At 47.9% G+C, this 27824-nt stretch overlaps 1 protein-coding gene and 1 non-coding gene across 2 annotated transcripts; both read left to right on the top strand.

Annotated features, from left to right (window-relative positions):
- Positions 1-3235: 3235 nt before the first annotated feature.
- Positions 3236-27670, top strand: COPG1 (COPI coat complex subunit gamma 1). The gene is made up of 24 exons (XM_047827474.1): positions 3236-3385; positions 4302-4354; positions 4784-4864; positions 5126-5197; positions 5306-5385; positions 7140-7215; positions 7490-7582; positions 7989-8075; positions 9363-9520; positions 9612-9745; positions 10845-10912; positions 11153-11341; positions 12274-12369; positions 13473-13716; positions 14539-14614; positions 17007-17110; positions 17579-17704; positions 18017-18085; positions 21300-21442; positions 21741-21912; positions 22620-22717; positions 23916-24054; positions 24628-24726; positions 27167-27670. Exons 1-24 carry the CDS (start codon positions 3349-3351, stop codon positions 27295-27297), a joined length of 2625 nt encoding a protein of 874 aa, XP_047683430.1. The 5' UTR covers positions 3236-3348; the 3' UTR covers positions 27298-27670.
- On the top strand, positions 6382-6488 carry LOC125161333 (U6 spliceosomal RNA). Its single transcript, XR_007150549.1, has one exon. It is a non-coding gene; the product is annotated as a U6 spliceosomal RNA (small nuclear RNA).
- Positions 27671-27824: the final 154 nt, after the last annotated feature.

Below are 27824 nucleotides of genomic sequence, written 5' to 3' on the forward strand. Positions count from 1 at the left end.
CCAAGTGTCAATTGATTTTTGACAAAGGTCAACACCACAATTGTCAAAGGTCAAATTGACCAAACACAATTCAATGGGTGAAAGAACAGTCTTTTTGACAAATGGTGCTGGAACAACTGGATATCCAAAAAACAAAAAAAAAAAAAACAAAAATGAAGTTGGACCCCTACCTCACACCATATACAAAAACTAAAATGAGCCAAAGATCTAAAATTTAAGAGGTAAAACTATAAAATTCTTAGGTAAAAAAACATAAGGATAAATCTTCATGACCTTGGCCTAAGCAATGATTTCTTACATATGACACCAAAAGAACAAGCAACAAAAGAAAAAATAAACTGGACCTCATTAAAAAAAAAAAAACTTTTCATCTTCAAATGACATTGTAAAACAAGTAACAAAAAGACAAGCCACAGAATGTAAGAAAATATTTGCAAATCATATACATGATAAGGATCTAGTATCCAGAATATATAAAAATATCTTACAACTCTAGAATTAAAAAAAAAAACAATTTTAAAATGAGCAAAGCATTAAAATAGACAATTCTTCAAAGTAGAATGCATACAAATGGCATGTAAGAACCCAAAATATCATGAACCATTGAGGAAATGCACATCAAAACCACAATGAGATACCATTTCACACCCACTAGGATGGCTATAATCAAAAGACAATCAAAAGATCAAAAAGACAATAAGTGTTGGTGAGGATGTGGAGAAACTGAAATTGAAATTGAAATTGCTGGTGGGACTATAAAGTGGTGCTGATGCTTTGGAAAACTAACTGTTTAGGGGCGCCTGGGTGGCTTGGTCGGTTAAGCGTCCGACTTCGGCTCAGGTCATGATCTCACGGTCTGTGAGTTCGAGCCCCGCATCGGGCTCTGTGCTGACAGCTCAGAGCCTGGAGCCTGTTTCAGATTCTGTGTCTCCCTCTCTCTCTGACCCTCCCCCATTCATGCTCTGTCTCTCTCTGTCTCAAAAATAAATAAACATTAAAAAAAATTAAAAAAAAAAAGAAAATTAACTGTTTATAATGTTAAACTGTTATCATATAACCTAGCATTTCTACTCCTAGGTATACACCCAAGAAAAATGAGAATACATGTCACATAAAAACTGGTATACAAATGTTCATAGCAGCATCATTCATGAAAGCCAAGAAGCAGAAACAACCCAAATGCCTGTCAACCAATAATGCATGATAAATGAAATGTGGCATATCCATAAAATGGAATATTATTCAGCAATAAAAAAGAATGAAGGACTCACTCATGCTATGACATGGCTGAACTTCAAAAACATTATGCTAAGTGAAAAAAGCCAGATACACAAAAGGCCACATACTGTATGATTCCATTTATATGAAATATCCAGAGGAGGAAAATCCACTGAGACAGAAAGTAGATTAATGGTTGGGGAAGGAAGGGGAGTGAGGAATGCAGATTGACTGCTAATAGATACCAGGTTCTTTTAGGAGTGAGGTCTGCAATTAGCGGCGATGGGTACACAATTCCAAAGACACTGAGAACCATGAGTTGTATATTTAAAAAGGTGAATTTTAAGTAGTGTTACAGCTCAATTTTTTAAACTAGTAAAATTAATAAAACATAATATCACAACCAGTGTATTGAATATTGGTACAATCTACCAATGTTATTCATTGTTTCTCTTGTACTTTCAGTATTCTGTGTCTTTATAAAGGACTTAGCAATTATCATGAAGACTGTATATTAATATTTAAAAACAATAAAAACCGTACAATTATATATATAAGCCCTTCCTTAGAGCCCATACGATTATCTATACAAGCCCACCCCCTACAATTCTCATTCTCGGAAAGGTATTTGTAAAAATTGTACATTTTGGCCTCGGTATACGGTTTTATAGAATATTAAAACATAAAATTATATTTTAGCATATCGCCTCCCAAATCATCAGAAATATCCCTTTAGAGAGGGTGTGGAATATTTCATCGGATAGATACACCATAATTCCCTCAACCATCTCATTTTTGCTGGTCATTTAGAATGTTTCCAGGTACTTTGCTGCACACTGCCGCAGTGAGCAACTTTATTTTCTTGAGGATGATTTCCACCAGATAAGGGGTGGGTTACTGGTTAAGGATTTTGAACATCTTTCTGGCTCTTAACAATTTCGTCTTGGCTCAAGATCCCCCTCCCCTGCTTCCTCCAAGTCCCCAGCCTCCGTCTCTGCAAAGCCAGACCCTAGAGGCTGGCCCCTCCCCCTTAGTCCCCTCCTCTCGCTAAGCTGTTACCTCCTCTTTCACTTGTGGGCCTCAGCCCCAGACCCCTGCCGCTCGTGTCCACTCCTGGCTCACCAGGTCTCCTTCTCCCCCGCCCGGTTTCGAGCAGCCCCCTCCTCAGGCAAGCCGATTGCCTGCCATGCGTCAGCTCTCGGCCACCCTGACTCAGGTTTGCCGTAGCCAAATGCAGTTTGGCACGCTGGCACGCACCATCCTTACCTTAGCTTCAGGGTGTCCCGCGCAGATGCCCAGGAAGACCTAAACTGTGGGTGACGTTTCGTTTTCCCCTTTCAGCCCATTCCAGCCTTCTGCGCTAGGGCGGCGCATCTAGTAGGCGCTCGATAAGTATCCAAAGTATTTTAAAAGCATATTGAAGTTCCTATGCTGGCTTTTTACTTTCGATCCCTGAAAGTTAATAAAGTACAAAACAATTTGCACCAGGATTACATGTGATGGGGGATGGGGGTGGGCAGATAGGAATTATAAGAGAAAGTTCATGCATTCATTCAGTTAACAGGAATTGACTTGAGCACCTACTGTATGCCAACACTAACCACGACAGTGAATAAAAGACAATAAAATCGATAGTGTAAAAATACAGTGTGTTATATGGTGGTTCGAGCCAGGGAGAAAAAAAATCAGGCGAGGTAAGGAAACAAAGTGAAGCCACCCAGAAAAGGTGAAAATAGTAACAGGTAACAATTGGGTGTCTACTGAGGGCCTCACCTTCGAAAGCCCCTTTAAAATAACGCCACAACGCAGTGAGGCAGGAACGACCGCTCCCATTGCACAGATAAGGAGGACGTAAGGTGCAGAGTTGGGGTGGTCAGCCCCGAGTCTAACGCCTCCGCCCTTCCCCCCGAGCCCCCAGCCCTGGGCCCGCCCCTCCCCGGCAGGGAAAAGGTTAACGCCGGGCGCAGCGACGGAGAGTGTGCGCATGCGCAGAGCGCGGATTGCGCTTGCGCGGAGATCCGGGCGACGTGGCCGGCCGGAAGTGGTCTGTGCGGAACCGCTGCCGGACAACCCCTGCTCGCTGAACACGGCTAGCGCAGGGCTGCTGCTTTGGGCCCCGCCAGCACCACCATGCTGAAGAAATTTGATAAGAAAGACGAGGAATCGGGTGAGAGGGCGTAGGCTTGGGGGAGGCTGGACCCTCTTACAGGCTCTCTGCACCCTCCTTGGGTGCCTCTTTCGGGGCCTCTGCCTAGACCTGAAGCCGAGACTCAGTGAGGGGCAGGGGCTTATTCCAAGGTCCGCAACTGGTCAGCGGCGGGCCTCCGAGTGCCCGAGCATGCTCCGCTGCCCCCACTCGTAAGCTCGGACCACGATTCGCTCGGTGACCTTGGGAGGGTCACTCTCCTGTGGGCCTCGGTTTCCCCAGTTGTCAGGGGAAGGGGCAGGGCCTGGTGAACCACTGTGACTTTCGCCGGGTGACCTCTTGGGATTCGCCGGGCTGCGTTGCTACTGGCCAAATGGGGCATAATCTGTGGAGCCAATGTTCTGCGCTGAGAACCCTCTTTAATGTAACTACTCAGCAAATATGTATTGATCGCTTACAGTATTCCAGGCACTGTACTGTGTCCTGATACTGCAGTGGAACAAATGAGACACTCAGTGCCTGAGCTGGGAACATTAAAATGGTCACAGGCGAAGTCAGAGAAGATAGACATCAACCAGATAATGACACATACAATTAATTACAAATGTGACATTTGCTGTGAAGAAATCCTAGTCACTAGATGATGGTTCCCGCATATTGTAAGGGATTCAGTTAAGTACAAGTTGCATAAATGAATGCAAGACATGATGCTATGAGAGGCACAGAGGACTATATCAGGGTTGCTAGGTGACTTAAGGAAGTGGTTTGAGGTAGAGTGGTAGGACCTATATGCAGGTTGTAGAGCTTTGATTGCCATTCTGGAGTAGTTTGAACTTGACTAAGCAGACGGTAATGACATCTTTCCCTTCTCTATGTTTCTGTATATGCAATTCAGGCTTACAACCTATACTCACTCTTCTCCGTTCTCTGACTTTAGGTGGAGGCTCCAACCCATTCCAGCATCTTGAGAAGAGTGCAGTACTCCAGGAGGCAAGTGTCATTTGTCATCTGCCATTCCAAGTGTTCACAGTCAACGTGCTCAAAATACTATGGTTTAAAGAACAGTAGGGGAGAAAAACCTGTTCCTGGAAAGACAGGAACGCTTTGCTCCTGGAGAGAGTTCAATATGCTTGCAGTTGTTGTTGTTCTGTGTTTCTCTTTCCAGGTAACACATGTTTATTGAGTATCTGTTAGTAAGTCAGCATGTCCCTAATTGATATTTAGGGCAGATTTCAGGAGTTCTTAATAGATGAATTAGGGAGAAAGCAAAACAAAACTTTCCTTATGAAAATAAGCTTATCGAGGCAAATGTATTTATTTACCCTGGGACTTCTCAGAGCTTGAATGTACTTGAGAGGCAGTCAATGGAAGGGAAATAAACTAAGTCAGAAGGTAATGTTCTTGGTTGCTTCTTTTTAGGCCCGTGTATTTAACGAGACACCCATCAACCCTCGAAAATGTGCCCACATCCTCACCAAGATCCTTTACCTCATAAACCAGGTAAGAGAGTGAAGTTTGGGGGCAGGGAACATGGTGCTGGGAGTTGTTGGGGGCGTTAGCATAAGTCACATAGCCCTTAGGGTATTTGATAGCTCCTGTGTGGATATAGCCCAGCTCTGGGTTCCCTCAGGGTCTAACTCTGATGTGTTTCCCCTTGATGGAGCCTCTGTAGGGTCTGTGGATGTGACCTGGGCTGATCTGGCAGGAAGAGCCTTCTGGCCTCTCTGTCCCAAGCTGAGACTTCGTTTTTTATTAAAACAGGGGGAGCACCTAGGGACCACCGAAGCAACCGAGGCCTTCTTTGCCATGACCAAGCTCTTTCAGTCCAACGATGTAAGTGCCCACAGTCAGTATGGTCTACCTTTGTGTGGATTGGAGTTTTCCTGACCTTGGCTTTCATGTTGAGTCAGTGGTCATAGGCTTTTCCTCTCTCTTTCCCAGCCCACACTCCGTCGGATGTGCTATTTGACCATCAAGGAGATGTCTTGCATTGCCGAGGATGTCATTATTGTTACCAGCAGGTGAGTCTTCGGGTCTGTGTGTGGCTCCTTTGACGGGTGCCATTGACACAGAAGCCATTTTTACTCATGTGTATCAGGTGATGAGACTTTTGTTTGACATAATGTCAGGTGCCCCTTCCTCTTCTGTCTCCCTCACCTTTCAGTTACTGCTGCCCCTCCATGGCACTCTAGAGTGTGCAGTTTCCCTAGCCTTACCTGACGCACAAACCCTTCCTTGCCTTGATTCCTCTCAGTCAACTGAGCCAGGGTGGAGCTTACGAAAGACTTTAGTGAGTGCCAAGAGAGAACACAAGAAAAACAGACATAGAGAATGCAGGGGGTATACAAACAGGTTCACTTCCCAAGTACTGGTTTCTGTGTTAGACTGAGTTATTCAGGGGAAAGGTGTGTCTAAAATATAATCCTTGTCCTTAAGAACTGGAGCTCAGGGGGTGCCTGGGTGGCGCAGTCGGTTAAGCGTCCGACTTCAGCCAGGTCACGATCTTGCGGTCCGTGAGTTCGAGCCCCGCGTCGGGCTCTGGGCTGATGGCTCGGAGCCTGGAGCCTGTTTCCGGTTCTGTGTCTCCCTCTCTCTCTGACCCTCCCCCGTTCATGCTCTGTCTCTCTCTGTCCCCAAAATAAATAAAAAATGTTGAAAAAAAATTAAAAAAAAAAAAAAGAACTGGAGCTCAGTTCTCTTCTTGCCACAGTTTATGGGGGGTGGGGAGATGCTATACATTCCATTGTAGGTTGGTTTAGAAAGCATTTTTTGAACATCTACCAGTCCCTGTGCATAACTTTGGGAAGCTAGCAGCAAGTAAGGTAGACATGGCCTCTGCAGTCCCAGAGAAACAACCAAGGAGACAGGCATTAGAATATATAACAGAGTTTATCCGGGGAAGTATGATAGGCTGTGAGAACAGACCAGAAGGATATACAACTTGAATTTGGATCAGGAAAGGCCCCCTAGAACTGTCTGAGCAAAGTGCTGAAGGATGAGCAAGAAATAGCAGGACAGTGCTCAGTTCAGCAGCACATATACTAAAATTGGAACAACTCAGGGAAGATTAGCATGACCCTTGCACAAGGATGACAGGCAAATTCGGGAAGTGTTCCATATCCCCCCCCCCCCCCCAAAAAAAGAAAAGAATGAAAGAAGCCACTGAAAACTAATCTCTTCCGAAAATGCTTATTAATAGCAGGACAGAGATGGAGAAGGCCAGGAGTACTCTAGGCTGAGGGGAATAGCAGATGTCAAGGCCCGGAGAGGAGAGTCTCTGTTAAGGAGTTTACGCTTGATGGTAATGGGCAGTAGGAAGCCTTGGGAATGTTTTAATCCAAGCAGGGGAGTGACCTGGTCCATTTGGAGATTGATTGATTGATTGATTGATTGATTTTTGAGGGGGGGGGGTACAAGTGAGAGAGGGACTCACCCAAAGTGGGGGTCGAGCTCACCTGATGCGTGGCTCAAGCTCACCCGATGTGGGACTCGAACTCATGCATGTGGGACTCGAGATCATGACCTGAGCCGAAGTCAGATGCTTAATGACTAAACCACCCAGGCGCCCCAGAGTCTGGAGTTTTGTAAAAAATCTCTCCTGTTGCTGCTTGGAGTTTGACCGGGAAAGAGTAAGAATACAGCAAGAACGCTAGTTACACTCGTGTAGTAGTCCAGACAAGGGGGTGTGACTAGAGCTAGGGAGGAGAGGGTGCGGAGAAGGGCTTGGGGAGGACAGGCCATGCTCCTGCGCAGACAATGCCTTCCCCTCCCACAGCCTGACAAAGGACATGACTGGGAAAGAAGACAACTACCGTGGCCCGGCTGTGCGTGCCCTCTGCCAGATCACTGATGTGAGTCTGCTGCCCCTGCTGAGCTGTTCCTCTTTTTCCCTGCTTCTTGGGCAAGGCTCAGTCATGATCCTCTGTGCATGCATTAGGTTGTCCCACGTCTCCTGAGCAAAGCACTGAGCCAGGTGGTGTGGGGATGAGGGTAGGGTGCAGGTTCACAAGAAACAGGTTTGCTTCCTTCCTTCTTGTCCCCACTCTTCCCCACCCATCACCTGCACTCCTGACGGTTGCCAAGGATTGATTGGGTCCCCTTCTGCCCCACTCATTGTCCCCACAGAGCACCATGCTGCAGGCTATTGAGCGCTACATGAAACAGGCCATCGTGGACAAGGTGCCCAGTGTCTCCAGCTCTGCCCTGGTGTCTTCCTTGGTATGTAGCTGGGGACCCTGTGGCTGGGGCCTGGGCATCAGATTGGGAAACTGAAGAAAATATCAGAGTTGCTTTTCAGTAGGAAAAAGAAAGTTTCTATATCCCTTCCCAGATCTGAGAGTCCCACCCACCTTCTCAGTGAAGAGTGCCTGGGGAACTCTTGACCCATCCCTTGGGGTGACAGATTGTGGGGAGTTTGGGCCTCATGGGAGATCTGCCACCAGGGCAGAGAGTGAGGGTGGGAGCCGTCCTTGTGTGCTGTGTCAAGAGAACCAGGACAACGGAGAGGCTCTGGGCCATGTCTGAGGGAAGACCCAGAGCTGGACTGAACTGTGAGCCAGGGCCAGGAGGCATGATGGCAGGGCACCCTGTCTGCCCGCCTCTTAATGTGCCCTGTTTCCCTTAGCACCTACTGAAGTGCAGCTTTGACGTGGTCAAGCGCTGGGTGAATGAGGCCCAGGAGGCGGCATCCAGTGATAACATCATGGTCCAGGTGAGGTGTGAGCAGAGCAATGATATTGATGATTCTTAGGCAAATGACCTGGGACTGGTGATTCAGAAATGGACGCTCACCCCAGAGATCCTGGTGTCCTCTAGCAGGAGCAGGCTTTCATCATTTGTCACTGGATTGTGGGGAGACTTGGGGGTTTGGGGAAACGATCCAGGGTACCACTTGGGATGGTTTAAGTTATGATCTCCTTACCGGCTGGAACTAAAATATTCAAGTGTCTGATAACAAGCTGAGTTGTATTTTGGGATATGAGATATAGCAAACTTGGCCCAGGCAGCCAGAGAGCCTTTGCCGAGCTGGCTTTTTTAGTGACGCATGTAAATGTCTTGGTGGGGCTTTCAGCTACTTAACACTTTTTCAGTGACCTAGTCCAGAAATTCCTTTTATCTCTGTAAGACAAGTTTCCTTGTCTATAAAATGGGAATGAAAGTTTCTGCCTCACAAAGCCGTGAGGATAATATAAAAGAGCATCTAGAACATCTGACTTGTCGGGTGCATACCTGTAGGCGCCCCCTGTGTGTTTATCTCTTCTCTTTCTCCTCACCCCTTGTGCCGATTCTCCTCTCCAGGGCCAGCCGTGGCCCCTCAAGATCTTTCCCAGTGTCAGAGAAGGCTCTCCCATACAAGGCACCCACAGTCGCATGACTTAGCCCTTGAATGCCACCCTGGTAAAGAAACAAAAAAGAGCAGAGAGAACAGGAAATAACTCTGTGTACCTTATATCTCCAGAAGGGTAATCCCTTGACTTTGGGCCCTCCAGACCTAGCTTTGCCAGTACCAGCCATGTGTCCTTGGGCAACTCAGTGAGACTAAGAGTATCTACCTTCAGGGGTGGCGTAAGGTTTAATTCTACAAGGTCTTGTATGAGGTGTGCTGCATGGCACCTTATAACACCTGTCCATGCTCAGGGCCTGGCACCCACTTTCTCTTGTTGAAGGACACCTGGTCTTCCATTCTTTCATCACTGTGGTCTCTGTTGTCCCCTCCACATCTGTACTCATGATGCCTGTCGGGGCCCTTGCTGAACTTGAGGGCAGGAGCTAGACTACACACAACACTCACGTGGTGTGGTGAGCATTGTCCCGGGGCCATCCGTACAGAGCATCTGGGGAAATTGTCACAGCCACTCTGCGAGGTAGCTACTGTGATGCCCATCTTAGACACGAGAAGGCTGAAGCCCAGAGAGATGCAGAGGCCTCTCTCGGGCCACACAGCTGGTAGACCTGGGCTTCACGCACCTGTACTCTGCCACGACCCCCCGCTCTCTAGTACCATGCTCTGGGGCTCCTGTACCACGTGCGGAAGAACGACCGCCTGGCTGTCAATAAGATGATCAGCAAGTTCACCCGGCATGGCCTCAAGTCTCCCTTTGCCTACTGCATGATGATCCGGGTGGCCAGCAAACAGCTGGAAGAAGAGGATGGCAGGTAACGAATGGCTCTTGTGCCCCTTGGCCAGATGGCACCCTATTCTGCGCTGGGCCATCCCCAACTTCTTGCCACCCGTGTCCTTTTGTAGCCGTGACAGCCCTCTGTTCGACTTTATTGAGAGCTGCTTGCGCAACAAGCACGAGATGGTGGTGTACGAAGCCGCCTCGGCCATCGTCAACCTGCCAGGCTGCAGCGCCAAAGAGCTGGCCCCCGCTGTGTCAGGTTACACACCTCCTTCGCCCCGGCCCCACACTTCCGTGCCTGCTGGGAACTGGGCCCTGGGCTGGGGGATTGGAGGAAACAAAGAAAGAAAGAAAGAAAATGCCCTCAGATAGGCCACGTTGGGGGGTTAAGAAGAGGAATCGGGACCTAGTAAGTACCCATTTGGTGCCAGGCACGCTGTGCCAGGGTCTCTCACACTCATCACGTTTGGGTACTTTGAGTTCCATCTTACCATTAAAGAGGCTGGGGCACCACTAAGAGGCAGAGATGGGGTTCAGATCCATGCTACAGCCTGTTGGGCTGGCTAGTGATGGCAAGAGGCCCTGGTGGAAGAACCCAAAATTTATAAAACCAGGTTTTATAATGCTCGCTAGGGGCCAGGCTATCTCAGGCAAAGGAGAAGGCAATTCAGAGGGGTCATTCAAGCCTGGATACTGGAGCCCGATAGCCTGGGTTAGAGTCCTGGCTTCCCTAGAGCCAAAGCACACGGAAGGCTTTGCTGCCTGACATGCAACCATGTACGATAGGAACCAGGGCAGTTGTTTAAGGCAGGGCTGAGGTAATTCTGCTGGTCTGCATGCATGCCCCAGAAGAGAGGAGTGGAGTTTTACTTTGGGTAAAAGACTCAGGCGTCAGGTGTGGGTAGTCCTGGATTTCAATCCTTGTTCTGCCATTTACTGGTACCTAACCTAGAGTTACTTGAGTTGTTTTACCCGTGTGCCTCAGTCTCTGTATCTGTTAAGTGGGGATAATAATAATAGCTGCTTTGTGGGGTTGTGAGAAACCAATCAGACAAGGCACAGCAGCTCCTTAGCACAACATCTGGCACATAGCAGGTGCTCAGTAAGTAGCGGCCGTCATTCATGAGATCCACTGGGCTCTCATAAGCGTATTAAAGCCTCTCTGCTCGTGAGCTCTTTTCCTTGGTTGGGGTGAGGGTGCCAGCAGGGATATGAGCTGAGCAGACGGTTTGGGTCAGAACAGCTTCATAGCCCTCATGTACCCCCCATGCCCTGCCTGACCCTTCCCCAGAGGCCTGAGCTTTTCTAGCTGCCGAGCGGCGAGGGAGGCCTGACATGTGGCATGTATCTCCCCACAGTGCTCCAGCTTTTCTGCAGCTCGCCCAAGGCCGCTCTCCGCTATGCTGCTGTCCGTACCCTCAATAAGGTGAGAGTTTAGGGGTGGACAGAATGAGCACTTTGCCTTTTGAGAGGGTCGGGAGGTGCTTGATCCAGCTGGAGGCATGTCGTGGCCCCTGACCGGAGCTGCAGAAGGTGTAACACTGATCACAGTTGCTTTCTACAAGATGGCGAGATGAGCCCATCCACAGGACCTCTGACCAGGCCAGAGTCATCCAGTGGAATGACGGAAGTCCCTTTGTATGTCTGTTCTGTCCTCCCAAAACAGGTGGCCATGAAGCATCCGTCAGCAGTGACAGCCTGCAATCTGGACCTAGAGAACCTGGTTACAGATTCAAATCGCAGCATCGCCACGTTGGCCATCACCACACTCCTCAAGACTGGCAGCGAGAGCAGCATCGATCGCCTCATGAAGCAGATCTCGTCCTTCATGTCGGAGATCTCAGATGAGTTCAAGGTGCCCGGGCATGCCTGCAACACCCACCGTTCCCGGAATGAGGAAGATGCTCTGTGCCTGCTCCCTCACGTTCCCCAGCCCCCAGGCCAGGATTGACCTGGGCCTGGTAGGGCTTGAGGACTCAGTGGAAGAGGTGGCACATCGCTCTTCACAGGTCTTGGCCTTGGGAGATGTGCACATCCAGCCTTGGGGTCTTTGTCCGTACGGTTCCTTCGTAAGGCCAGTGGCAGGGCATGGAGTGAGGGCTGAGAGCAAATGTTGTCAAAGATTTCTAGTTTTCTGGTATGGGCTGATGGTGGTGCTGTTGGTCAATTTGGGGAAGGAGGGAGCGTCAGGTCCTGGGTGAGGGAGGTAGGAAGGTAATGATGGTGATCGCAGACGTGTTGAGTTTGAGGTGCCGTGGGTACCAGGTGGAGTTGTCTGGTAGACATTCGCTAACATTGGGCTTGAGCTCGGACACAGACAAATGTTTGGGAGTGAGTAGCATGGAAGAGGTGGGTTAAAACCACGGGAGGAGGTAGGACTACCAAAGACACCGTGTGCAAATGGGAGAGGGCCCAGGCCAAAGTACCCAGGGAGGAGCCTGAACAGCCTATAGGTGGGATCGTGGGGGTGGAGGTAGGAAGAGAAGCAGAACAGGGAGGCTGGAGAGGGACCAGTGGACCTACCCTGAGGTCTGAGTAGAAAATCAGAGTTTGGGGGACCCAGAGGCTGGACCTGGGGCTGTTGGGACTGATGTGCCTGCTACCCTACTTAGATGGGCTCAGGGATCGCGTGCTCCCTGAGGGTAGAGATGGAGTTCCTCTCACCTCCTTGCCCTCTGGGTCCAGGGCCTGGCTGGGCCTAAGGAAGGACTTGGTTGGCACTTAGTGAACTAAGTAACTCAAGCCTGGAGGCAGGGGCTGCTGCTTATACACGTCTGTTTGACTCAGGTGGTGGTGGTCCAGGCCATCAGTGCCCTATGTCAGAAGTATCCTCGCAAACACGCCGTGCTCATGAATTTCCTGTTCACCATGCTGCGGGAAGAGGTAAGAGCAGGCATTTGGGGCATGCCAGGTCTCCTGGTGCAGGGAGTGACCTGGCTGTAAGCTCCATTCTCAGTTTGGAGCCAAGAGTCTCTTCTTGGAAGGTATGCATATCAACCCGTTGGCCAAGTGAATTTCTTGGTGCCTACAGACCTGACAATATAAACATGCACCAATTCCTAGTAATTACAGTAATAAGTAATGACTCACCACCCTGGCTTTAAAGTCACAGCAGATGCCCTGAGGCGATGCTTTGTGCTGGAGTCAGGAAAACCTGTGTTCTCTACTGGTGCCTAGTGTAGAAATTTTCTGGGCCATTCTGGGACCTCCAGCGTGGTTTCTTCTGCAATTGATGCTAATAATTTGACATTGGGTTCTATTTTTGTTTCTCACATGTCTTAGTGATTCACTTACACTACCTTCCTTGAATGTCTCAATGAAACCAGGTAATTCAGAGGAGCAGAAGCAAAGGGTTTTTGGAGTAGATTTGGTCCCTATATCTGGTTGCCCCTTCGCCCCAGCACAGAGTGGCCCTTGGACCAAGAAGCCCTTGCCTTGGGTGTCATTGGGTCTCCTGAGATTGGAGGAGGGCACTAATACTTAAGAAGCCTTCAGCTAATGGGTCCAGTACTTTGGAGATACTACACAGCATACACAGTCTTATCCTCATAACAGGTCTTGTCAACAGACATCAATTTCTCCCTGTAAAAATCAGGGATCTGAGGGGCATCTGGGTGGCTCAGTTAAGCCTCCAACTATTGATTTCTGCCCTGGTCATGATCCCAAGGTCTTGGGATCAAGCCCCGTGTCTGGCTCTCTCCCTGGCTCGCGCTCTTTTCTCTCTCTAAAATAAAATAAAATTCTTAACGAGACACAAAATGTTTCTATTTAACAGTCCACTGTTAGATCTGGAAGGGCCCCAGCGAGCATTCAGTCCAGGCCTTTTATTTTACACAAAAAATAAGGTAGAGCCCAGGTAGCCAGGTCCCTTACCTCCATGTTCTGTTTGGACTGCTGTCCTTCCTGGTCCTGGTTAGGTGTTGGGCCTCCCAGCTCATTTCTGGAGAGAGCAGCCTCCTCGCTCAGCTTGACCCCTCCCACTGCAGGGCGGCTTTGAGTACAAGCGGGCCATCGTGGACTGCATCATTAGCATCATTGAGGAAAACACAGAGAGCAAGGAGACCGGGCTGTCACACCTGTGCGAGTTCATCGAGGACTGCGAGTTCACCGTCCTGGCCACCCGCATCCTGCATCTCCTGGGCCAGGAGGGACCCAAGACCAACAACCCCTCCAAGTATATCCGCTTCATCTATAACCGCGTGGTCTTGGAGCATGAGGAGGTCCGGGCAGGTGGGTCTGAGCCAGGGCTGAACTGGGGCTCTTTGCTGCTTCTTGAGCAGATGACCTGTCAGAGGGACCTGAGCCTCAGTCCCCAGGCACTCTGTGTTCTAGCCTCACAAGCTCCGTGGTTTATAACATTGTGGGCAGGATCTTGGATGCTTGCGTGTCACCCAGTTCAGTGGTTCCTTAGCTCTGACTTGTATTGTTGGTTTTTGATTTTTGGTTTTTAACTTTCACTATATGTTGGTGTTTAACTTTTTCTCTCTTGCTTGCTTTTTTTTTTTTTTTTTTTAAGTGTTCAGGTATTTTTTCAATGGTTAGCTTTATTGAGGTATAATTCACATACTGTAAAATTTACTCTTTTGTATGAGTATGCACTTCAGTGTGCATCCATCATATTCTTAACTTTAAATTTACTGTTCTTCTCATGCCCCCACTGGACAGATTTTTCCTCTTTCAGCAATTAATATTCATTAAGTAATGGGTCGTTTTTTCATTTATATAATACAAAGGCTAACTGAATTGAAGCCATTTGGATACAGAAGGTGAGAAGCCTGTGTGTGGCTAGCTTCTGTGGCCACGTCGTAGTCAGTGCTGAAATGGCTCCTGGAACCCAGGAATGGGACTGTCTTCTCCTTGAAACAGCTGAGGGAGTTGAGGCCCAAAGGAGGTCCACCCAGGGCCACTCATTGCACTGCAGGCAGTTGTGGGCCTCCAGGCTGAGAACTGCTTCACTCAGGACCTCTTCTGCCCAAAGATTCGTTCCAAGTACTGGAACTGTCGTGAGCTGTCAGGTGGGTTAAGTAAATTATATTTGCTTCATAAACACAGGCGCTGTGAGTGCTCTGGCCAAGTTTGGAGCCCAGAATGAAGAGATGTTACCCAGTATCTTGGTGTTGCTGAAGAGGTGAGTATAGGCCAGAGGTCCCTGATGGGTGACGGTGTTCCCCGGGGGAGAGGTTATACAACAATGGATTGTAGGGGGAAAAAAATAGAAAGCGTTGTAAAGCATGGAAAAATATCATGCAAAAATCCCTCCACCTAGGTGTGCCTATTGTTGAGTTTTTTCTTCCTTTTTTTTTTTTAATGCCTTTCTTTTTTAAAAAAATGGCTTTATTGATACACAGTTTGCGAGCCATACAGTTTACCCATTTAAAACGTATAAAGGGCACCTGGGTAGCTCAATCAGTTGAACATCCGACTCTTAATTTTGGCTCAGGTCATGATCATGGGACTGAGCTCCATGTCAGGCTGTGTGCTGAGCGTAGAGCCTGCTTAAAATTCTGCCTCTCCTTCTGCTCCTCTTCCCCACTCACACTCTCTCACTCTCTAAAATAAAAAAATAAAATTCTGGGGCAGTAGGTGGCTCTGTGGGTTAAGTGTCTGACTCTTGACCTTGGCTCAGATCATGATTTCACAGATCATGAGATTAATTAAGCCTGCATCAGGCTCTGTGCTAGCCTTGCTTGGGATTCGATTCTCTCTTTCCGGCTCTCTCTGTCCCTCCCCCTACTTGTACTCTCCCTCTCAAAATAAATCAGTAAACATCAAAAAATAAATAAAACGTATAACAAGATGTTTCCTTTTTTTTTTTTTTAACGTTTATTTATTATTGAGAGACAGACACAGAGCGTGAGCAGGGGAGGGGCAGAGAGAGGGGGAGACATAGAATCTGAAGCAGGCTCCAGGCTCTGAGCCGTCAGCACAGAGCCTGATGCGGGGCTCAAACTCACAAACCGCGAGATCATGACCTGAGTCCAAGTTGGTCGCCCAACCGAGCTACCCAGGTGCCCCTAACATCATGTTTCTTAATATATTCACAGAGTTGTGACCATCACCATAATCTAAGTTTAAAACATTTCTATTATTGCCAATAGAAACCTGATATCCATAGTGTTTACAGGGCAGAGTAAATGTCTATTAGGCTAGGACAGTATTTTCAATGTGGGTGTTAGTTTCCAGCATTAAGAATCCTTGGTCCCTGTGGTTTTTTGCAGTGTATGGAGTTTGGTGAGGCTGTTTTCAGCTGTGCCTGCTTGCCTGTTTTGCTGGTTAACGGCGGGGGGGCGGGGGGGGGGGGGTTAAAAAAAAAAAGAAAGAAAGAGGGGCACCTGGGTGGCTCAGTCGGTTAAGCGTCCGACTTCCTCTCGGGTCATGATCTCGCGGCTGGTGAGTTCAAGCCCCACATCAGGCTCTGTGCTGACAGCTCGGAGCCTGGAGCCTACTTCGGATTCTGTCTCCCTCTCTCTCTGCCCCCTTCCCTTGTTCGTGCTCTGTCTTTGTCTCTATCTCTGTCTTAAAAATAACGTTAAAAACTTTTTTTAAGTACTAAAGAAAAACCCTATATTGATTAGTAGTCACTGCCCTCTCCCCAACACCTACTCCCCCCCCCCCTCCCAGCCCTAGGCAACCACTAATCTACTTTATTTCCCTATGCATTTGCCCATTATGGTCGTTTCTTAGAAATGCTGTCGTACAATCTGCGACCTTTCCTGTGTTTGGCTTCTCTGTGATGTTTTTTTCAAGATTCATCAATGCTGCAACATATATCAGTACTTCATTCCTTCTTATGGCCAAATAATTCATTGCATGAGCACACCACATTTTATCTATTCACCAATTGACAGACTTGGGTTGGTTTCCACTTTTCGGCTCTCATGAATAATGCTGTTATGAACATTCACGTACAAGTTTTTGTGTGATGTATGTTGTCAGTTCTCAAGAGGAGATGCCTGGGAGTTGAATTATTGGGTCATATTAAATTCTTCTTTGACATATGCTGCTGGATGTAGGAGATTGCCTCCTTCACTGGGTGGGCTTTAGGGAGTGGGCCCGGGGAATATGAATATGGCCACCTCTTAGGTAATGAGCTAGAATTTTATAGGCCCCTCCGTGTGTTTGATGCCTGGATCCCACAGGCATGTTCATCTGGGGACTTGCTTCCCCTTACTACCGTCTGATGAAACCCTGCAGTGTCCCCCTGCCACCCCTGTGGGGCCACAGTCAAGATTACCGTGGGTTCCCAAGGCGCCTGGGTGGCTCAGCCAGTTGAGCATGCGGATTTGGCTCAGGTCATGATCTTGCAGTTCGTGGGTTCAAGCCCCACATCAGGCTCTGTGTCAGGCTCTGTGATGAAAGCACAGAGCCTGCTTGGAATCCTCTGTCCCCCGTCTCTCTCTGCTCCTCCCCCACTTGTGGGCACTCGCTCTCTCCCTCTCTCTCTCTCTCTCTCCCAAAAATGAACGAACATTAAAAAAAAAACAAAACAAAAAACAGATTGCTATGTTTTCTGGCTGCAGGTGCGTGATGGACGATGACAATGAAGTAAGGGACCGAGCCACTTTCTATCTCAATGTCCTGGAGCAGAAGCAGAAGGCCCTCAACGCAGGCTATATCCTAAATGGTGAGTCTCCCTGGCTATCTTCGACTAGGCCCCCTCCCAGAGCTGTGGCCCTCCTCCCCACTCCAGAGCAGGCACACCCTCTCTGGGTAGGGAAGTGTGAGGCAAGACGCTTTGGGCTGGACTTTCATGGCAACTTCATGGCATCACTGTGACCTCAGGAGACTGCGAATCTTGCAGTTCACACCAGTGTGGGTGGCAGTAGCTCAGTGAACTGAAACACTAGTCATTGAAAAAAACCTCTCTTCCCATAGTCCTTTATATAAGTCACTCTTGTATACATTTATCACCATACCAGCCCTGTGAAGGAGGATCCAGATGAGAAAGTGGAAGCCCAGAAAGTGTTAAGTGGTTTTCTCAGTGGTCTAGGGTCATACAACTTAGACCCCAGGGCCACAGGCTTCCATGGGGGATTCCGGCTGCTCATTCTGTCATGCCTTCAGGCAGTGCCTCGCTCCCACTGGCTTCTAGGTCTGACCGTTTCTATCCCTGGTCTGGAGAGAGCTCTGCAGCAGTACACTCTAGAACCATCGGAAAAACCTTTTGACCTCAAGTCTGTGCCCCTGGCCACCACGCCCATGGCAGAGCAGAGAACAGGTAAGTAATGTCTGTGCTCCTTTTAGAGGCTTTCAGGTCCAGGCCTCTGTTGGAGGGTCTGCATGGGCCGTGAAGCCACTAAACCTAGCCAGGATTGGGGGGCTTGTACCAAGAGGATGGAACAGTCCTTTCTAATCCTTTCTACGGCTGACTCCAGGATTGGAGACACATGCACACAAACACTCGCTCTCTCACGTACTCACACTCTCTCAGGGGGTTGGAAGTTATAATCCCTAAGGAACAGCTCTGTGGTCAGCCCCACACTTCCCCATTACTGGAGTTGTTGGTCACCATGTGTGTTTGCTCCTGCAGAAAGCACCCCCATCACAGCCGCCAAGCAGGCGGAGAAAGTGGCAGCCACTCGAGAAGACATCTTCCAGGGTGAGTAGCGGTGCTTGGTGGGGTGCTCAGGACTGGGCTTGGTCTCCTCAGCTTTGGGGGTGGGGGGTGTCATTGCTTTCTTCAGGGGAATTAGGAGAGACCTAATCAACGACAGTTCTTACCCTTGAGTTCTGAGTCCTAAGAGTACTTTAGTCAACACATTTGACCCTCAGGTGGCAGTTATCGGGTCCATTTGGTATTGGAGGAATTGGAAGTTCAGAGAGAGAAAGTGATATGCCTAAGGCTGCACTGCAAGAAAGTGCAGGGGCTGGAATTAAGATCCACATCAAACTGGCTCAAAGCTGCCCCTTGGCCTTGGTTCTGAGGGCTCAGGTCCCTGGAGCCCAAGCCGGTACCTGATGTCAGATTCAGCACAGTTGGGGTCCAAAGACGCTAATACTTTTTCTTGGGTTCCAGAGGCCTTCAGTCCACATTGTTTGGTAAGGTTTTGTTTGGGTGTTTATCTGTCCCTCTGGTCTAGCATCTTTTTAAGGGCTGAGGCTGTGTATCTAAGCGACAGACCATATTATCTACTGAATCCCACCATGAAGGACTGACATGTGTCCCTCTTCCTTCATGAAGAATCTCCTGTTCTCATCACTTCTACTCCCAGTCTTCCGCCTTCCCTCAAGTAGTTCTGTGTGGTTCTTTGTAGGTTCTGTCCTTTATATTCTCCATCGTAGTACTTAGCACAGTGCCTTCCTTCCTCACAGTGAGCTCCCAATGATTGTTGAATTAAATTAAATCCTCCACCACCACCCCCGCTGGGGCACCTGGATGACTCAGTTGGTTAAGCATCAGATTCTTGATTTCGGCTCAGGTCATGATCTCACGGTTCATGAGAATAAACTATAAAAATTAGTTAATTAATTATGGGGCGCCTGGGTGGCGCAGTCGGTTAAGCATCCGACTTCAGCCAGATCACGATCTCGCGGTCCGTGAGTTCGAGCCCCGCGTCAGGCTCTGGGCTGATGGCTCGGAGCCTGGAGCCTGTTTCCGACTCTGTGTCTCCCTCTCTCTCTGCCCCTCCCCAGTTCATGCTCTGTCTCTCTCTGTCCCAAAAATAAATAAATGTTGGAAAAAAAAAAAAATTAAAAAAAAAAAAAATTAGTTAATTAATTAAATCCTCCCCGCCCCCATTCCATTTGAGAATCCTGTCTTCTATCAACACATCTTTCAGATTGAGCAAAATCTGAATCCTGAGGTAACTGGGATCACCCTCACCCAAAACTTTCCCTTCTGTATTACTTCCCCTTTGCTGTTCTTGCAAATCACCACAAAGTTATTGCCTTAGCGCAGCACAGTTATCTTACAATTCTGAGGGCAGAAGTCCAAAATGGGTTTCATTGTATTGGCAGTGCTGAGCTTCCTCTGTAGGCTCCAGGGGAGAATTAGGTCTCTGCTTTTTCAAGTTTCTGGAGGACTCCATTCCTCTCCTGGTGACCCCTTCCTCCACCTTCACAGCTAGCAGCATGGCCTCTTCAAATCTGACTCTGAGCCTTCTGCCTCCTTCTTATAAGGACACTGGGCCCATTCAGATAATCCAGGATAATCTCCCAGTCTCAAGATCCAATTTAATCATATCTGCGAAGTCCCTTTTACCATGTGGGTAAAAGTTCTGGGAATTAGCTTGTGCGTATCTTGAGGCTACCATTCTGCCCCAGCTTCAAAGGAAGACTCATTTTAAGCCTCTTAGAGGGTATCAATTTCATCTTTAAGCAGTCTTCCGAAACCTAACGTTTATTGATCACCTGTTCGGTTCTAGAAGGTTTGCTAGATCCTGACATTTATTGCCTCATTTATCTTCACAACAATCCTGTGAGCAAGATTATTGTATCGATTTTATCGGTGAAGAGTTGGAAACTCAGAGGCATTAACTGATAGCTTCTAGCAGAATCCCCCGGGGTAGTTAAGTGTCAGGTCTAGAAACTTGATATCCCAGTGAAATCAATGCCCACAGAAAAGCACTCTGGTGGCTAATGATCACAATGGCCCAAAAGTGCCTCCTGATTTCTAAGCTGGCTCTTTCTGGGCTTTTCACTGCCTGCACATTCATCAAATATAATCCTTCAGGCGGCAGAGGGCTGAAGCAGTCACAAAGCCTAACTCTTTGTGGGGGAGAAAGCCAAATAATAATAATAATAATGCCTACTTTCTGTCTCTATCCATGAAACATGAATGAAGTACCTTCTAAGTTCAGGGCAAAATACCAGATCCCTGGCCTCAGGGCACATTTTCTGTCCTTATAGAGTTCAATTGATTTGGGAAGACAAGTTAAAAATGTTAGAGCAGTGGTCTTCAGATATCAGCTTACATCAGAATCAGCTGGCAAAATTTCTTAAGAATGTAGATTCCTAAAAAAAAAAAAAAAAAAAAAAAAAAAATGCAGATTCCTGAGTCCCAAGCCCAAAGATTCTGATAGACTGTATTTAGGATGGGCCCAGAATCTGAGTTTTTAATAAGCCCCGACCCCCAGGTAATTCTGACACTAGTGATCCATTGAGGAACACCGCCCCTGCCATAGAATAGGAAAGAGAGCAGTAGCCGCAGGCCGTCATAGGTAGATATTGTGTGCAGGCAGCTATCAAATGTCTCCTTCACCTGGATGGGGCCACGGGGCCACGTTGGCGGCCTGTGGGCTACTGGATCCAGCCCACTGCTGGAACCTGGCTTTGAGGTGTACAGATGGGCCTTCCCAGGTACTCACATACCACCTGAAGTGGGGTTTTTGGCAAGTCTGAATCTGAAACATCTCCTAGTACTGGCCTTTTGTCTTAACTGACAAATGTGTAGGATCAGTTCGTTCTTTTGCCTGATTCTGGGGCGATAACAGCATTCATCTCATCCTTAGAGTCTTCCTAATCTCTACTTTCTAAGAATCCTTGCTGAGCTTCTAAAGTTGTGGGAGTCTCCAGATGGATTAGGCCTAGGCCGTTGGGGATCTCCCAGTCAGTGTTCTGCGGCTGAGGTCTTTTGTGAGACAGAGGGGAAGAGAGTATTCATGGGGCGTGGTACAGCTTGAGGAAAGTTAGCGAGAGGAGAAAATGATCGGTATATTTGGGATATAGCGAGTAACCTGTCATCGTATATACATATCTATCCATCTCAGTAGGGTAAAAGCCCTGGAGAATTGGCCATGAGCATTTATTAGAAACCATCACAGGTTGGTCTGAGAATTGAAAGGCTGAGTAAACGTGTGGCCTGTGGCTTTCAGAACAGTTGGCGGCAGTGCCAGAGTTCCATGGGCTGGGGCTCCTCTTCAAGTCCTCGCCTGAGCCTGTGGCCCTCACTGAGTCAGAGACAGAGTATGTCATCCGCTGTACCAAACACACCTTCACTGACCACATGGTGTTCCAGGTGAGTGGGGAGGGCTGAGGCTTGGGCCCAGGGAGTGGTCCCGAGTGTGACGGGTCTTATAGGTCAGGAGCCCAACTTGATGCTGGGTTTTGTCACCAGCTGGTATGTGTCTTGCAGCCTTGACCCAGGACCTCTCTGGCTCCTGTGTGTCAACGTGGGGTCAGGGACCCTGTGCAGGGGCACCCGGGATAGGAGTCATTTTGGCCCATGGGATGAGTTAGGACCTCTGGGCTCTTCCTTTGCAGCAGGGCTTTGACCTAGAGCAGTATCTAAGCAATCCCTCTCCTCCCTGGTCCAGTTTGACTGCACAAACACACTCAATGACCAGACTCTGGAGAATGTCACAGTCCAGATGGAGCCCACTGAAGCTTATGAAGTGCTCTGTTACGTGCCTGCCCGAAGCCTACCCTACAACCAGCCTGGGACCTGCTACACGCTGGTGGCACTGCCCAAGGAAGACCCCACAGCTGGTGAGCCCTTCTCCTGACCCCACCCTGGTCTTCTGGGAGGCCTTGGGATCCAGATGGGGTGGGCCAGTTGTGCACCAACCATTTGTCTCCTATGAGAGCCTCAACTCCTTGATTTTAACCTTGAGAAAGGTTAAAGAAGAAAGGCTGAGTCCTGGGAACTTGTCCTATGTCATCCCATTTCACCCTCATAGAAGACCTATGGGGATGAGTACTGCTCTTACTCCTAGGACTAGGAAATTCTAAGGAAACTGAGACTCAGGTTAAATGACTCCCCTAAGTTCACGGGGCTGGTAAGAGGCAGAACCTGGGCCTATCTGGTCCTCAACCTGTACTCTTTCATTTTACCATGAACAAGCACGGAAACATCCCAGCTCCACTCCTTCCAAGGAACCCACCAGCTTCTTTTTCCAGGCCGTGGACAATGGACACGTGACTGTGGCATGGGCTTAGCCATCCTGCAGCACCCCTGCTTTCCTCTTTCTTCCTTTCCTGTGAGGGGACTCCCAGACCCATGACTTGACTCTTTTGCCCTTTCCCAAGGTACCTTCTGTCCAGATTTGTGGAGTCAGATGGCTATCTGTGGGGTTGCCACTACTGATAATGTAATAGAGGCCTGGGGAGCAGGGTGAGGCCACCTGCCCTATGGAGGAACTCCTCCCCCGCTGTGGTTGGGGTCATCCTGACCATCCAGCCTTTATTCCTTGCAGTGGCCTGCACATTCAGCTGCATGATGAAGTTCACTGTCAAGGATTGTGACCCCACCACTGGGGAGACCGACGATGAAGGCTATGAAGATGAATATGTGGTAAGAAGCTAATGTCGGGAGGCTCAATTTTGTGCCCGAGGCTGCAGAGCAACCCTGTCCAGGAGCTAACAACTAGACTTAACGTTTTTCTTGCTGTTTTGGCTCTTTGAAAGAAACCGTTTTTAAACTCAAAAGAATTCATGCTTTAAGAAAAGAAAACTTGGGAAGTGTAAAAACCAAGGATGAACAAACAGGAAAACATTACTCATGGTCCTTGGGAGTTATTTGGAGGAGTAGGCAGGAGTTACATAATAAAGGTCACTGTGTACATCACACACCTTCCAGTTTCCACTTAAAACCATAGTGTAGGGGCACCTGGCTGGCTCAGTCTGAGGAGCATGTGACTCTTGATCGTGGTGTCATGAGTTCATTGGTTGAACTCAATTGGTTGAGCGTCCGCCTTCAGCTCGGGTCATGATCTTGCAGTTAATGGGTTCGAGCCCTGTTGGCACAGAGCCCACTTCAGATCCTCTCTCTCTCTGCCCCTCTCCTGCTTCCCTGCTTACGTTCTCTCTCTCTCTCTCAAAAATAAACAAACATTTATTATTTATTTTATTTTTTAAAGCTGTTGTATTTTTTCACGTACTATATTTTAGAGCTCTTTCTGAATTAGTACATAGCTTTCCCCTACCACCCTTATTTAAAAATTTGTTTTTTTTAATTTTTTTTTCAACGTTTATTTATTTTTGGGACAGAGAGAGACAGAGCATGAACGGGGGAGGGGCAGAGAGAGAGGGAGACACAGAATCGGAAACAGGCTCCAGGCTCTGAGCCATCAGCCCAGAGCCTGATGCGGGGCTCGAACTCACGGACCGCGAGATAGTGACCTGGCTGAAGTCGGACGCTTAACCGACTGCGCCACCCAGGCGCCCCTAAAATTTTTTTTAATGTTTATTTATTTTTGAGAGACAGAGCACGAGTTAGGGAGAAGCAGAGAGCGGGAGAGACACAGAATCCAAAGCAGGCTCCAGGCTCTGTGCTGTCAGCACAGAGCCCGACCCGGGGCTCGAACTCATGAACCGTGAGATCATGACCTGAGCCGAAGTCAGATGCTTCACCAACTGAGCCACCCAGGCACCCCAAAAATAAACATTAAAGGGGGGGGGGGGATGAGTTCAGAGCAGGGGCCCAGAGGTGTACAGAGCAGGAACTCACTCCCCTGGAGGTATGTGCCTAACTTCCACCTCCATCTCCCCAGCTGGAAGATCTGGAAGTCACTGTCGCTGATCACATCCAAAAGGTCATGATGCTGAACTTTGAAGCAGCCTGGGATCAGTTAGGAGATGAGTTTGAGAAGGAGGAGACATTCACCTTGTCTACCATCAAGACACTTGAAGGTAAAATCCTTGGCTACTGTTAAAATGTGTCCTCCCCTTTCACTCCTCCCAACTTTTGTTCCCCAGGGATCCAAGGCCATGTCTAGAGCATATACTTCAGATGCCACTTCATTAAAAGCCTCTTAGAGGGGCACCTGGCTGGCTCAGTCAGAAGAGTATGCATCTCTTAATCCTGGGGTTGTGAGTTTGAGCCCCATGTTGGGTGTAGATTACTAACTAAACAAACAAACTAACTCAAAAAAGGCAGTGGGGGGTGGGGGTGGGGGTGGGCGGGGAGGAGCACCCGTGGGTGGTTCAGTTGGTTAAGCATCTGACTTCAGCTCAAGTCATAATCTCATGGTTCGTGAATTCAAGTCCCACATCAGGGTCTCTGCTGTCAGCTCAGAGCCTGCTTCAGATCCTCTGTCCCCCTCTCTCTCTGCCCCTCCGCATTCTCTCTCTCTTTCAAAATAAAAAAATAAACTTAAAAAAAAAAAAAAAGCCCTTAAGAGCAGGCTTTGGGGGTGGGGTAGTAGTGGTGACACAAAAGGGAAATGAGGTGTGGCTTAATGATGCTGCGATTTCTCCCTACAGAGGCTGTGGGCAATATTGTGAAATTCCTGGGAATGCACCCTTGTGAGAGGTCAGACAAAGTGCCAGACAACAAGAATACCCACACGTTGCTCCTGGCTGGTAAGCAACATTTCTAGATGGGAAGTGCCTGGGTAGCTCATAGCCTGGATGCCACTGCATCCTGGGCTGAGGGCTCCCACTGGGAACATGAGGATTCAAATTCGTAGCATTGAAAATTTACAGAGTTAAAAAGACCAGCAGTGGGGCGCCTGGGTAGGCTCAAGTCGGTTGAGCGTCTGACTTCAGCTCAGGTCACGATCTCACACTTTGTGGGTTCAAGCCCTGTGTTGGGCTCTGTGCTGACAGCTCAGAGCCTGAAGCCTGCTTCAGATTCTGTCTCCCTGTCTCTCTGCCCCTCCCCTGCTCATGCTGTCTCTCCCTCTCCCTCTCAAAAATAAACATAAAAAAAATTAAAAGATATTTAAAAAAATTTTTTTTAAATAATAAAAAAATACCAGTAGTGAAATGCCCTCTGACCCTCTCCTCTGCCTCTCATCCAGTTCCTTGCAACAGGCACCGAAGCACTGTTATTACAAACAATGCTACTATATCCTTCCAGTCATTTTATGGATATGAAAGCTAGGATGTATACATTTCCCTATTTTAACTCAGATATTTATGTGTAAATGGTATATACATTGTTCTGCACTTTGCTTTTCACTTGACAGATCTATCTTGTCAACACATGGAGTTTTCTTGGGTGCCTAGCTGGCTTGGTTGGTAGAGCATGCGACTCTTTATGTCAGGGTCATGAGTTGGAGCCCCACGTTGGGGGTGGAGATTAGATTAAAAATAGAGTTTCCTCTTTTTCTTTTTTTAATTGTGGTAAAATCTACATAAAGTAAAATTTACCATTTTAACTTTAGGTGTGCAGTTCAGTGGCATTAAGTATATCCGTATTATTGTGTGGTTATCAACACCATCTGTCTCCAGGACTTTTTTATCATCCCAAAGTGAATACTCACACTTTTTTGTAGCTTCCTCATATTCCATTTTATGGTTGTGCCATATTTTATAGAATTAGCCTGTATTGATGAACATTGAGAGTGTTCCAGGCTTTTGCTATTATAAACAATGCTGTAGTGAATAACCACATACATACATACATTCACACATACTTTATTTTGTATGTGTGCCCTAAGGATGTCTATAGGAAAAATTTCCCAAGGCATTACCAGGTTAAAGTGCATTTCTCATTTTGGTAAAAATTTCTAGTTGCCTTCCATAGGAACTGTTTGCCTTTCCTCCCACACTGTGGACAACGCAGTATGTATTATCAGTAATATACACAGCATATTATCAAATCATTAGCAAATGATTTTTCACAGTCTGGGTGAAAAATGGGATCTTAGTGTCGTTTTTATTTCACATTTCGTACATATTGGATGAAGTTAAGCATCTGAAACGTGTGTGCCATTTGTATTTCTTTTTCTGTGAATTATTTCCATATCCTTTCTCTACTTTTCTACTGGGTTGGTTGGTCTTCTCTAATAGGAATGGAATTTTAAGTCAACATGGAAATTTTCAGATACACACAAAAACTGAATGGTATAATGAACCCTCGTGTGCTCATCTTCCAGCTTCAACAACTAACAGCATGTATACCGCCACTCATTCTACTCCCCGCCCTGGGTTATTTTAAAGAAAATTCCAGATACAGCATTTTGTATGTAAATATCTCTAGATCTGGATGTCTCTAAAGTCTTTGTTTAAAGGGGTGGGGAAGGGAGTGCCTGCTTGACTTAAACATCCGACTTCAGGTCAGGTCATGATCTCAAGGTTTGTGAACTTGAACCCCCACATGGGTCTCCCCTGCTGTCAGTGCGGAGCCACTTTGGATCCTCTGTCTCCCTCTCTCTTTCTGCCCCTCCTCTGCCCTAGAGGGTGCGTGTATATGCGCTCTCTTGCTTGCTCACTCTCGAAAATTATAAACATTTTAATTAATTAATTAATTAATTAATTAATTAAAGGGGTGGGGGCAATACAGTCATCACACCGAGAACTGTGAACAAAAGGAAGTCAGAGATTTTTTTTCTTTCTGAGTATTTATAATCAGGGTTGGGAGGCAGCTCTGCTTCAGTGCCCTGCTCACAGCTGATGGACCCCAAGCAAATCATTTCTGGCCACATTGAAGCAACTCAGTCCCCTGGGTCTGGCAGACACCTGCTGTGCGGTTTTGTCATAGAGGGGCTGTCCCTCCATCAGTGCTCTTAGATTTAGCCAACATGCATGAGAGCCTCTCCCGTGCCAGGTAGAAGCCTTGTATGTCCGTTAATTCATTTGTACCTGGCAGAAGCTTAAACGATGGTTAGTATCTCCTCTACTTTGTAATTGGCAATACTGTGGCTCAGAGGGATTTCAGCCCAGCTCCCCAGTTCCCAGACCCCTTCCATTTCACTGTACCACAGCTGCCTTGATCAGTTGCTACAGCTGCCACCCTCAGCCTAGCCTCTGCAGCTCACTTCTGCCTTACACACTTGTACTCCTCTCTTCCCTCTAGGTGTGTTCCGGGGAAATCATGACATCCTGGTGCGCTCCCGACTTCTGCTTTTGGACACAGTAACAATGCAGGTGACAGCCAGAAGTTCGGAGGAGCTGCCAGTAGACATGATCTTGGCGTCTGTGGGCTAAGAGGCCAGCCTGCATGGGCCCTACTCCTACCCTCTTCTCCCCCCTGCCCCGCCCCCCGCCAACACTACGCAGAAGTCACACCTTCATCCTGAACGCAGTGGAAACTCCATCCTAAGTCTCTGTATTCAAAAACAATTAGGAATCACTGAAAAAAAATTTTTTTTTTTTAATTTAACCCCTGCCCCAGGACGACTAGGGGGTAACTTTTTTTTCTTTTTTAATATAGGGGATGATTTTAGCTTGTCCTAGAACCTGCTGCCCTGTCTGTCACGGTAGGGACATGGCAGATGAATAAAACGCACCTCCTCCTGAAATTATCCCCAAGGAAACCATCTTATCCCTATAAATAAATCCGCATGTATTTATTGAATGACTACTACTTCTGTAGACTCATGCTTAAGGGTTCCCCTTTCCCCCTTCTGAGCCTCCCCACTGAGAACACTTCTATCCCCTTCACTTCCACAGCCTTTTGGCTGCTGCACTTACCTTGAGGCCAGATTGCTCTCACTCATCCCCATCCAAGCCCC

Source organism: Prionailurus viverrinus, chromosome A2 (genome assembly GCF_022837055.1).
Source record: "Prionailurus viverrinus isolate Anna chromosome A2, UM_Priviv_1.0, whole genome shotgun sequence".
In the NCBI taxonomy this organism is placed as follows: Eukaryota; Metazoa; Chordata; class Mammalia; order Carnivora; family Felidae; genus Prionailurus; species Prionailurus viverrinus.